The sequence below is a fragment of the Sinocyclocheilus anshuiensis genome, unplaced genomic scaffold (genome assembly GCF_001515605.1).
Source record: "Sinocyclocheilus anshuiensis isolate Anshui unplaced genomic scaffold, SAMN03320099.WGS_v1.1 scaffold315, whole genome shotgun sequence".
NCBI lineage: Eukaryota > Metazoa > Chordata > Actinopteri > Cypriniformes > Cyprinidae > Sinocyclocheilus > Sinocyclocheilus anshuiensis.
In genome coordinates this window covers 1,056,529-1,069,646 of record NW_015548210.1, presented here as the reverse complement: position 1 = coordinate 1,069,646, position 13,118 = coordinate 1,056,529, and the positions used below count along the sequence as shown (strand labels likewise).

At 36.6% G+C, this 13,118-nt stretch overlaps 1 protein-coding gene across 2 annotated transcripts in view; it reads left to right on the top strand.

Annotated features, from left to right (window-relative positions):
- Positions 1-4,183: 4,183 nt before the first annotated feature.
- Positions 4,184-13,118, top strand: part of LOC107653704 (vascular endothelial zinc finger 1-like) — a 23,134-nt gene continuing 14,199 nt past the window's right edge. For both annotated transcript variants that reach the window (XM_016440496.1, XM_016440495.1), the window contains exon 1: positions 4,184-4,243. In XM_016440496.1, coding sequence (XP_016295982.1) covers positions 4,208-4,243 — 36 coding nt within the window. In that variant the 5' untranslated portion in view covers positions 4,184-4,207. The remainder of the gene's footprint in view (positions 4,244-13,118) is intronic.

Genomic DNA, 13,118 nt, shown 5'->3' with positions numbered 1-13,118 from the left:
TCTGTCTCTATCTCCATCTATCTCTCCATTTTCGTTCCCTCTGTAGATCAGTCCATCATCAGTTCCTCTATCTCTTTGTTTTTCCACCTCTACCTCAATCTGTACCTCTGTCTAATGTTCCCATAGTCATGAAAAATCTGGAAGAAATTAGCATTTTTTTTTGTGATTTTTCAGGCATGGAAAAGTTACAGAAAACAATGTTTGGAAAAGTTATGGAAATTTCTGTAGTCTATGTATTAAAAAAAAAATGTAAGTAATAAAAATATTTAAATTTTCAATTTGGTGGAAATATTTTTGTGAGTGACAAAGTATACAAATTGTAAAATTATAACAACTTATTACAGCAAAAGTCATAGATAGTCATTAGTCAGTCTATCTATCTATCTATCTATCTATCTATCTGTTTTAGGACAGAAAGAATCAGACACAGCATAATAAGCTGCTGTAGTGACTCAGATCCTGAGAACTTGTTCACGTGTAAACTCACTTTATGAGGTGTTCAGTTAAATTGCATTTTGCTTTCTTAGTCACTTCTATCCTCCGGGCTTTAGTTTAAATTTCTACTTTTCATTATACCTTTCATAAAATGCATTGATTCACATTGCACCTGGTTTCTCTGTGCGATTTCCTGCAGCTGGATACATGTATATTAGTATTGTTGAAGATCATATTTATCATGCCTTGTGATCACAGAGCTTTTGATGTCAGTTAGAGTTTTACAGTATGTACTACTACTACTATAAATTATTCTGGGAAACCTGCTTTGTTTGCAGCACATGTTGAGAACATATGGATTGAGTTTACTTAAATGTTCTTTACTTTGCATGTCTTTGTTATATGTGTTTATTACTTGTGTAATAGTGTATGTAACATTGTGACCCATACTTCACTATATGACTCTTCTGAAAATATATATTTTTTTTACATTATAACCTATGCTCCAATAAAGCTGATATTGATTTGCAAGATATCATATTTCCTTAAGCAATGGATGTTTGGGGTCCTGTTTTGCCCTTGAAGTGCTGTACGACTGAGTCATTTCACAGTCAGTTCTCGGGAAGTGAGATTAGACAATTTTTATCTATTCCGCCACACAGTTTTGCAAAGTTAGTTTTTTTCTGTCTTTTTCGGTCTATTTTTTTAATTGAAAAGATGTTTGGATTAGTATGAATCAGGCTGAAACCTGTGGCAAAGACAGCAGCTCTGATTGATCAGGTGACTTGTGTTTTTGGTAGAAATGAAACTCTTTGTGCTTTTAATATATTACTTAATTATGCAATATTAACCTCTATACTCATATCCTGCATTTATATGCAATCATTTCTAGATCATGTATATCATGATGACTTTAAGGGGAATGTTTTGGTGCGCGTAATGCTCTTCTCTTAAGCCTATTTATTCCGCATCAACGCAAACAGACAGTCTGTTCACCTGTACAGTGAAGTAAACACAAATGTCGCTAAAGATAAGTAAACTTACCGTTGAAACAGTGTTGAAATAGTGTGGCGATGCCCGGTGCGCACTGAATTGCAGCAGCACCGGTCCTGTGGAAACGCGTCTGGAGCGTTTGACGGTCAGTGGGACGCTCACACCAGCTGAGCGCGCTCTCGGATCACTGCCCTGCTGGATATGATCCCATCAAGAAGAGTTGAGCACATCAGTTCATCCCTTCTGCATGACTTTGGAACCTAGAACGTTTTAGGTCGAGATACTTTGACTACGTTCAAATTGTAGTTTTTCTGATGTGCAGGAGAGTATAGTGCTTAAATACGCAACCAGTTAAACTAAAATAAAAATAAAATACATTTTTAGATAGCAATTTGTATTATTCGATCATTTGTAAGAGAATAATAGCTATAGGTATTAATCAATTAGCCCTATATTGAAATAATAATAGCAATGAAAACAATAAATAGGTCTAGTACAAGAATAGACTGGTATGCACACTTAAATTGTAAATGAAAAAAAGCAATAAAAATGTAAAATATATTCAATAATAGAAATTATTGTCTTTTCAAATCAGCCATGTCCTTGATTTTGCGTACACAAATTTAATCGCAATATGCCGTGTGTTGTATTCATAGTGGTTCAGTTTCATTTGCATGGGCATAGCGCCCTCCTCTGGACCGACTCTGTGACAACACCAATCCCTCCTTGTGTATGTTTTTAGATTTTTCCAGTCACGCAATAATCTTCAAAATCCCCATCGCTTGCACATTTGTGATGTATTTATCTTACATTCATATTAATACAACATCTCTTGTTCTGGTCTTGGAACCTGAATGAGCACATAGCTTTAGATGTTTATAAGGTTTAGTGGCATAAATTGTAATAAAATAACAGTGTGGGTCAATTTAAAGTCTGCTAGTCAAATCAAATCAAATATCCAAACCATTAATGGAAACTCCTCAACCCAATACAGATGAATAAACCATATGTTCTAATTTGGCTGTGGTGTTTTGGTAGAAAAGCTACATATACAACTGGAAAGGGTCTGGCGTCATAATGTAAATCTTGCTTATGTCATGCTTAAATCATGATTACAGCATATTAGATATATAGCCATAGCAAATCAATTTTGCCAGTTTCTCCACACCTGACCTAACTTTCTTTAACTGATCAAACATTACCTGTATTAGCTTCTATGTTAGGCAATTTTGTGTCAACCATAAACTATTTAAAAGGTGCTCCACAGGGTCATTGTGGATGAAGAGGATTTTAAACTGGCCTATATGAGGAGTGCATTCAGATCACTGTTTATATCACATTCAAGAACATACTGTACTAATTAATGAATATGTCAGTGTCATAGTTGGTCAAATATAACAGATGCTTTCTGTGAAACAGCACTGTGCAGTTCTTCACTACTAATGCTGCTTTATTTAATTTTTGCACTCAGAAAACATATAGTATTTCCATTAAAAAATAAAAATAAACTATCGTAAAACCTTCAGCACAAAGAATGCCAGAAAATGGAGCTGTATTAAAGGTAAAATATGCCATTATTATATTTAGTAAAATTATTAAGCTATTTTTTAAATTATTATTATTTAATGGACATAAATTGAAAGACTGAAATCTTCACTGAAGTACTAATTACATGCTTTTAGCATTTAACGTGTAAAATTTGGTAGCCACGTACACACACACACACACACACACAAAGCTATTATACTACTAATGGGAAAAAAAGATTCTTATAAAACATGACCTTTTAATCGCTCTGTGACCTATTAGAAGGGCACCCCGCTGATAATAAATCGGGTTATTAAGTTCATTCAGTTCAGGACTCGCCCTGTGTGTTGCTCTTAATTATAAAACGATCCTAAAATAGACCACGTCTTCAGCTAATCATTCTCGTGTGTCTGCTGGGGGATTTATAGCAATAAATCAGGTTAAAAGATGCACACAACTCTGTCCCATGTAGGTTTTGAACGAATCTTTTAAACGAACGAGTCGTTTTCGTTCACTTCCATGCAATGACTCATCTCAGAGCATCTCGTTTTGAACGAACCGAACGAACTCGGACATCTCGTTCATGAATGAACTAAACGAGGATGCTTGATCCCATCGATTCGGTTAAGTGAATGATTCAATGAATCCTTCAAGACTGGAGGAACCTGCAGACAGAGACACTGAATGAATCAATAAACGAGTCGGAACAAATCTTGTTAGTGAAAAGATTCAAATCTTTTAGATTAACTAAAATCCCCAACACTAACAGGCACATATATGAAGACTTAATATGCATAATGTTGTATTTAAACGTATAAAATAGACTTTACATGTACAGATACAGATAGAGCACGTCTAATCGTATAAATGCAGATAAATCCTGCAGTCAGTCTCGCGCAGTGAGTTATGACGAGTCTCGCGACAGTTCCACGCTATTCGTCAACTTCACTCCTGTTTTTTGGAGCGCCCCCAGAGTCTGTCGAGATGGAGATGAAAAACAGGGATGTTTTGAAAATCACTGTAGTTAGTACTTCATGACATTTACCCCCGAAGCATAGACAGAGTGTGTTGTACCACAAAGTGTTTTTAAATGTGTTTTTAAAGTACCATATTGTAAAACCGGATAGTGTTTTATTCATTAAATCATCCAGACTGCTGTTGTATTCCCCCCTCCCGCGAGTGGTACGTTCCGCGGGGTGGCGGAAGTCTTGCTCTGCCATGTTGAGCGCTTTGTTTCTGTGAGTGAGACGCGATGATGGAGCAGAGCTGGAGCTCTTTCTTATTCCAGGTGAGAAACTCTCTCTTAAACACACACTTGCACATTCACACTCACACGCCGTCCGCTCACCGCTCACTCGTGCTACCGGCCTGCCGGCTTCAGTTTGCTTTATCACCACCAGAGATATTTGAAAAGGCGCAGTTGGAGCAAAACAATAGTAGATGAGTCCCAGGCGCCCAGCTGCGCTCCCTCTCTACCGTTAGATGTAGTAACACTCAATCTCTGTGTTTACCCCTCTAACTCTGTAGATCTAACCCTATATCCCTCTTTACCCCTCTTATCTGACTCTATAGATGCAACCCTGTGTACATCATTTTGTTTCTCTATCTGCAGATCTTTCCTTCTGTCCCCCTGTTCACTCCTCTGTCTGTACTCCATCTATCCCGCTTTATTTCTCTGTTATCCTGTCACTATCTCCATCTCTCTTCCATCTATCTTTCCCTGTGTAGATCTGTTCCTCTGCCTCTATCTGTTCATTCATCTCCCTATTCACTCCTTTATATACATTTCACTCTGTCAGGCTCTCTGTTTGTTCCTCTGTCTCTATCTCCATCTATCTCTCCATTTTCGTTCCCTCTGTAGATCAGTCCATCATCAGTTCCTCTATCTCTTTGTTTTTCCACCTCTACCTCAATCTGTACCTCTGTCTAATGTTCCCATAGTCATGAAAAATCTGGAAGAAATTAGCATTTTTTTTTGTGATTTTTCAGGCATGGAAAAGTTACAGAAAACAATGTTTGGAAAAGTTATGGAAATTTCTGTAGTCTATGTATTAAAAAAAAAATGTAAGTAATAAAAATATTTAAATTTTCAATTTGGTGGAAATATTTTTGTGAGTGACAAAGTATACAAATTGTAAAATTATAACAACTTATTACAGCAAAAGTCATAGATAGTCATTAGTCAGTCTATCTATCTATCTATCTATCTATCTATCTGTTTTAGGACAGAAAGAATCAGACACAGCATAATAAGCTGCTGTAGTGACTCAGATCCTGAGAACTTGTTCACGTGTAAACTCACTTTATGAGGTGTTCAGTTAAATTGCATTTTGCTTTCTTAGTCACTTCTATCCTCCGGGCTTTAGTTTAAATTTCTACTTTTCATTATACCTTTCATAAAATGCATTGATTCACATTGCACCTGGTTTCTCTGTGCGATTTCCTGCAGCTGGATACATGTATATTAGTATTGTTGAAGATCATATTTATCATGCCTTGTGATCACAGAGCTTTTGATGTCAGTTAGAGTTTTACAGTATGTACTACTACTACTATAAATTATTCTGGGAAACCTGCTTTGTTTGCAGCACATGTTGAGAACATATGGATTGAGTTTACTTAAATGTTCTTTACTTTGCATGTCTTTGTTATATGTGTTTATTACTTGTGTAATAGTGTATGTAACATTGTGACCCATACTTCACTATATGACTCTTCTGAAAATATATATTTTTTTTACATTATAACCTATGCTCCAATAAAGCTGATATTGATTTGCAAGATATCATATTTCCTTAAGCAATGGATGTTTGGGGTCCTGTTTTGCCCTTGAAGTGCTGTACGACTGAGTCATTTCACAGTCAGTTCTCGGGAAGTGAGATTAGACAATTTTTATCTATTCCGCCACACAGTTTTGCAAAGTTAGTTTTTTTCTGTCTTTTTCGGTCTATTTTTTTAATTGAAAAGATGTTTGGATTAGTATGAATCAGGCTGAAACCTGTGGCAAAAACAGCAGCTCTGATTGATCAGGTGACTTGTGTTTTTGGTAGAGCATCATAGTGAAAGTAGTGACTTTGGGCTTTAGTCATGAACGTGGTGAGACTGCAGAAGATTTTCTGATATCCTTCAAGTGTCTTGGGGTGCACTTTTTAAAAGTTGACCTGGTTTAAGTTGGTCTCATGCACTAATGGTTTATTGGACAGCTAGTCAGTCGTTGTGACCCATCATGACCTAGTGTAGCCTAGAGAAAGTAGAATTCCTGTAATCCATTTATCATCAAGCTGAGGTATGTTTGTGACTCATGAGTCACTGACTCATAAAACACCCTTCATTTGTTGATCAGATGCACAGCACAGACGAGACGCGTCTCAGACTTGCTCCGTCATTTCCGGGGGACCATCTGCATCTTGCCTTTAGTGCCTAACAGCTTTAGTCTTTCATATTTACTTGTGCTGAAGATGACATTTTCATGATGAATGAAAGTGGTGACGTCCGACCGTCTGGGATCTAAGAATGTTTTTGGAGTCAGTGCCTCAGTCGACTCACCAGAATGGAAATGTTTGCTGGGACACTTTCTCAAATGTTTCATGCAGCGTCACAGTTTGGGTTGGGTGGTATGATGCTATATATCAAGAAACGTTATGAATGTGTCAACACACCAATCTGTTTTATACCATTTATACAACTATTTTTTCAAAGCTGTGGTTTTAACATCATTATCAGCTCTTTTACAGTGACTTTTACAGTGAAATATTTTGTATATTTACAATGTATTACACTATTGCAGCCTTGATTTTAGCTGTCTTGCATCATGTGTTTTTGCACTGATGCCAAATTTCTTATTAAATTTATTATCCGATCGTGAAAAGACCAGGTGTAAATGCCCTCCGAAACGCATTAGAGACTGATATAAATCCGATCGCTCAAACCACTTCAGGGGGTGGTCTGGGCCACGATCAGCGAAAACGCATGAAATTACCAGGTGTAAACAGGCCCTATATTGGGTCTGTGGATAAACTCTTAAAGGGACCATTTTTATGAAAATAAAACTTTGCGTTGAAGAAAAGTAGATTTTTGTTTGTATATGCTGTCAATTATAGTTCTTAGAAAGAAAATCGGAATCGGCAAAAATCGGTATCGGCAAAAATCGGTATCGGCAGATCACATTAACAAAAAAATCGGCCAAGAAAATTGCAATTTTTCTAAAATTTCTCTGTAAAATTTATCTTGTGATTTGCATCCATCAAGTATACATACCAGTATTTAAGTCAAGAGATAATGTTGAAAAAAATAAAATTAATTTTATTGAAAAACACAATTATAGTTTCTATTAATTTCTAATTATTTATTTCTACTCAAAGATGTATGTGTGTTCAATAATATATTAAAGTAAAACAATTTACATCAATAAATTACATCATTTACATCAATAGATTATTAAAAAAATGATAGAAATTTAGAAAAATAATCAATTATTTTATTATACACACACACACACACTTTGTTTGTTTTTAAATCATATCATAGTTAATTCTAATTAGCATCTGACTATTTTTGTGGATATAATAATAGATTAATAATGGACAGAATGATAGATTCATATTTTAAATAAAAAAGTTTTTTATCATGTGAAATATCAATCTATTATATGGACAAAAACAGACATGTGCTATGATGATGTAATATATTCAACATTATGGGGTTGAATTTCCAGCAAAAATTATTTTAATATATTCAGTTACCCTGAAATAATATCTCATAGCATGATGTAAGGTTGTGGTCATACCGCCCACCCCAGTCCCAGTGAAACACAAGCTTCATGCGTCTGTGAAAATGTGTGAAGTGCAGGGAGATTATGCATTGGGATTTGTCCTTTAGGGTCTAATAGTTGTAAACAGCTGGGTTGTGTAGTGTTATGAGCTGCTCGCCTTCCCACAAGCTCCCTGTTCCTTTTGTATTGTTTTTTTTTGCCCGTTTAATCACCCTTTCTTCTTTGCTGTTTCTTTTCAAATTCAAATTTAAGAAAGCTTTACTCGAAAATGAATTACCATGTGTTTCAGCATCTAGCCCGGGCCCGTTGCAGATCTCCATTGTGCGACCGCTGGCTTTTCAAAACTCCTTATTCTCTGGCTGAACTCATTTTCTCTGTTATTTACGTTACACTGACCTCAGCCTTCAGAGCCAATTTGTATCAAAATTGTCAGAGTGGCGTGAAGACGCAGCAGGGCTACAGTCATTCTGCGTCACACGCTCGCAAAGTTCACACACACACACACACACACGCATGCACGCAGCGGCCTAGTCTAGACTCGCATCCCCAGACGTACCCAGTAAACTGATGACTGGGATGCTATAGGAAGTGAGCGAGCAGGTGTGTGTGTGTGTGTGTGTAGTTATGCAGTTCTCCTCATGAATAGACGAACCAAATCAGAGAAGACTCCCTCACAAAGACCCCCTGCGGATCCATGAGGGCATCCCCGCTCCGATTTGTGTCCATCACAATAGAGCAGATGAAATAAGGAGCAGAAAGAAGCATTCATTTTTCTTGTCCTGCGTCTGCCTGCGTCGCGGTCAGCCCTGCGAGGTGGATGGATGATGCTGAATGCAAGAGGTCAGGTATTTAACCCTGCCCTCTCCATGATTGCAGGATGGCACGCATCTTAATTGTCTGCAGAGACCAACTGCATCACTCGCTCCTGATTAAGCATGTGCAAAATTACATATTTTTAAAATCTTTTCATAGACTGTGAATATGTGTTTCCACAATTATTAACATCGTGAATATAGTTTTTGTGTATTTTCATTTAAAAAATATATATAACATTACATCTCAAAAAATAGAGTATTACAAATATAGCAGCTGAAGGAGTGATGGCAAATTTAACATCTTTCTCTCTTCTGACCAACATAATATTTTTTCATCATATGTAATGTCATATTTTTGACATAGTATTTCTTTTCCTATTGGAGCAAACGGAAATGGAAAAAGAAAAGTGCTGTAATTTCCATTCACCACCATAGAAGTTTTCCTAATTATGATCCTAATTCCTAATTATCCATAAGTTCTAGTCAGGAAGGTCCAGCAGACACTGGCTTTCATACAGCATGGCAATGAAAATTGCATTTTCTGATTTTTTTAAAGCTTTTTTTACTTGACAAACACCTGTCTGCATTTATGCATTTAAATAAATAAAAAAAATAACAGAAATAGACTGAATGCAAAAACATGCAATGCCTTAAAATATAGATATTAAACAAATAAAAATGCTAAATCTCTAAATTTCTTTTTTCCCCCACAAAATTAATCAAATTAAAAAGGTTTTAGGATCCAGTTACTACAAGACTAGGCACACTCATTTTTTTCAGTATACAGTATATATAAAATACTGTACACATCATGAAGTGCAATGCTTTGCAAGTCAAATATTCATCAAATAAGCATGCTAAATATCAAAGTACCTTTTTTAGTTTTTGCACAAAGCTATTATTGGTCTACTATAATATATTTTGAAATTTGAGAGACAATAATTCACAGGTTTTAGCATCCGCAGTTTGAGACAGTTTTGAAACTGTCAGCATGCTAAAACTCTCTTTAAGTTGAAAAATATGAACTAGTCCACTTCACTAATCAATTAGCTTGTAGGACGACTAGTGAACCCATCTTTATGTTTCCTTTGCCTCTGAGAATTGACAGGCCTTGTTGTTTTATCAAGGCAGGGGAAGCTGTTCCCTCAGGGGCCGAGCACTAATAATGCCACCTTTGACCTTTCTCTGACTTCATTCATGGTTTAAAATCTACATCTGATTTTTGCTCATTAGTTGTGTGCATTTGGGGAAGTTTTTTTTTTTTTTTTTTAAACCAAGCTGGTTTGGGGCTGTTTCTGTGGTTTGTGGGGGCTGTGCCTGTTTTAGATGCTCCATTGAACATCAATAGTGGGTGAACAGGGCGTTTGCCGCACTTTATCGGGTCTTTTAAGCGCCTCAGGCTGTGGTAGAGTTGAGAAGTCTGATTCATTATGGTGAACCGCTTCGTTAAGACAGTTCATAATGCATTGAATTTAACTTTCGTACATGTTCACAATTGATGTGTTTGTGATCGTTGTATATTGTTTTCCCTCTGGTTTGTCCTGGTGTTGTGGCTCAGAGATCAGTGTCTGCCAGGGCAGGTGGCTGTGATGTAGGTTAGCAGTGCGTGTCTGTAAGCTTTTGCCCCTGGCTGTGTAAACAAATCCCTCACGCTGCTCTGTGTGTAAGGGAGAACTAAAGGAGTGCGTCCAGCCTCCCAGAAGCCTCAGTAAACAAACAAACAAACATCCACCTCTGTTTCCAGGCCTGCGAGGTGGGTTTCACTGTGTGTTCAAGTTGGCTGCATCCCAATTCGCATACTTCTATGCTCTGAAATTAAATAATTCACTCATAATGGGAAAGTATACACTTTTAGAGTTGTAGTAGGACAGTACGTCAGTATTGTGTCACAAAACCACATCATAAAATTGCATCATGCATTTTAACTGCTGTGGCAACATCCGGCTCACACAGATGTAGACTTTAAAAATCAATTGTATTTGTGAAAGACATGTTTTCTATTTATCCATTTATATATATAATTGTACATTACCATTCAGAAGTTTGAGGCTGGTGAAAAAATGTAATGTTTTTTTTTTCAATTTTAGGGATGCACGATATATCGGCCACTAAATGTAAATTTTTCTGTTTGTTTTAATGGTGAGACTTTGTAATCAGGCTCTCAAAAATGATAAAAAAAATGTGGATTTAGATTTATCGGCCAACATATCAGTTATTGACTTTTTCGAATTATCGGTTATCGTTATCGGCGGGTATTTTTCCCTAATTTAGTTGATTAAAAGGACAGTAAAAACATTTTAATATTTTTACAATTTAAACTTAACTGTTTTCTATTTTAATAAAATGTAGTAAAGCTTAATTTTCAGTAGGGCTGAACGATTTTGGAAAATAATCTAATTGCGATTTTTTTTTTACCAATATTGCGATTTAATATGCAATTATTTTTTTAAAGCTCTTTATGTTCTGTATTATTCAACAAAGACAAGCTATAAATCATTGTATAGTATGCCCAACACACTATTAGATAGATTAAACATAAATGTTCTTTTCTGTAAGCCGAGAGCAAGATATGCCTCGTCATATTTTCTGCATTTAGCTTTTGAATGACCAGCACCTGCCTGGGTCTGTGCAACTTCATCTATGGCTTTTCTCTTCCCTTTCACAAACCAATCCATCTCCCATTCTAAGTTACGTCCTTTGGCTGTTTACCGATTTATTTCTTTTCTTTTTCTGCTGATGGCCTGCGCTCGACTTTAAGCAGCGCTGCTTAGACCGATGGGTGTGTGTCATCAAAGTACTGCGAGAGCTATAAGAGAGCGCGGACATCTCCTTATGCTTTCTCTCGCCGTACTTTGATGTCATACACCGATCGATCTTCAAGTGGAACACACCTCTTCACTCTCGCGCATCACGTGACCGAGTGTAATCGCAGCCTCTGCGATTGAAAAATCGCGTTATTTCATATCGCGATATTATCGCAAATGCAATTAATCGTTCAGCCCTACTCTGAACCCCATGTGGATTTACAAAAACTGAGAAAGTCAAAAAGTGTTACATTGTGCCCTGCTCTCCCCTGCTGTATTAAATACCCATGACAGTGAACCCATCTTTGTTAAAAAATAAAAATACTGGCAGACAATTACACTGATCCATGGCAAGTAAAGCATAACATGTCTTTTTAAAATGAAAAGTAGACATATTTTGCATTTCTTGTCTGCTTCATTCAAAATTACAGAAAAGTGAAATGACAAAAAGCGTTAGAAACCACTTGTATAGGCTAGATATGGGCTACCATAACGTCTCAAGATACTGATTTCATAATAATTTCTATATTTTCAACATTCAGTACAGTAAATGTATTTATTTATTTATGTTAACAGACAGCCTACTACTTCTCTATGAAGCAGAACACATCAATAATAATAATTTCTACTCATTGTTCAAATTACTCTATTTTTTTTAGTAAAATGCGACAGAATTACTCTCTGCGGTACAACGTAAGTGTAATAACTAGTGCTGCTCATGAACAAATACCGCCCACCGGAAACATGAATCTCAGAGACGGGGAGCTACTACAAAATGACTTCAACTTCAAATAAACTTCAAGTCAAACACATGGAGCTACGTTTACAGTAAAAAGAGTACTGTACTTTGAATTTGTATTAAAACAGCGAACCAAGTAGGACGCTCATCGTCACGTGACTCATCTGCTCGGTTTAGCGCCTACTTAGCCTATTATACTGAAACATATATACTTTAGAAAAGAGTTGCATTAAACAGCATACAAATGTACGGTGTAGGAGGTAGACAAAATGACTGCAGACAAACTAACATTATCTCAAACAAGAACGAGAACCCCAATTGCGGAGTGTCAAAACTGTTTTAAATTCATACTACACCCCATAAAAATATTTAGCAGAAGGCAAAACATTTACTCGACCAGAAATGAAACTATCTGTCATAACCGAGTGAAAAGCTATGAACGTCCTGCCTGTTACCGGAGACATGAAGTGACAACATGAAGATACTCGTTTGTCACTTGACGTCACAAACTAACGTCGTATCTAACACCTTGCTGTAAACGTACTCGAAAGACACCGCGAGACTTACACATTACAATAAAATCACAAAATCTTCCGTAAACCACAAAACCAGCCCCGCCAAAAGCAGGGCATCATAAAATTAGTTTATACTCATTGTGTTACTCCCCACAGAAATATTTAGTAAAAGGCGAAAGATTTATACGATATGAGGTGAAACGTGAGTGTACAGTTGAGAAAACTTTCTGGGTTCAGTATGAGAGGAGACGAGACACAAACATCAATGACGGTAAGCGACCTTTAGAAATAATACCAACCAAATAAACAAATAAATCTACCAAAATTGGTATTTAAGATGCATAAGCATATAAACCCCTACATATGATACTAACGATTTAAAGTTGAGAGTGCAATGCATTCTGGGAGCTCAAACTGTGGCGAGGCTGAATGCTTGCTTTAGACACGTGACTGTCTTTAAATGCCCCTCCACACTGCCCCCCCCCCCAGTGCTGGTCCTCTTCTTCTTCTAATAACGTT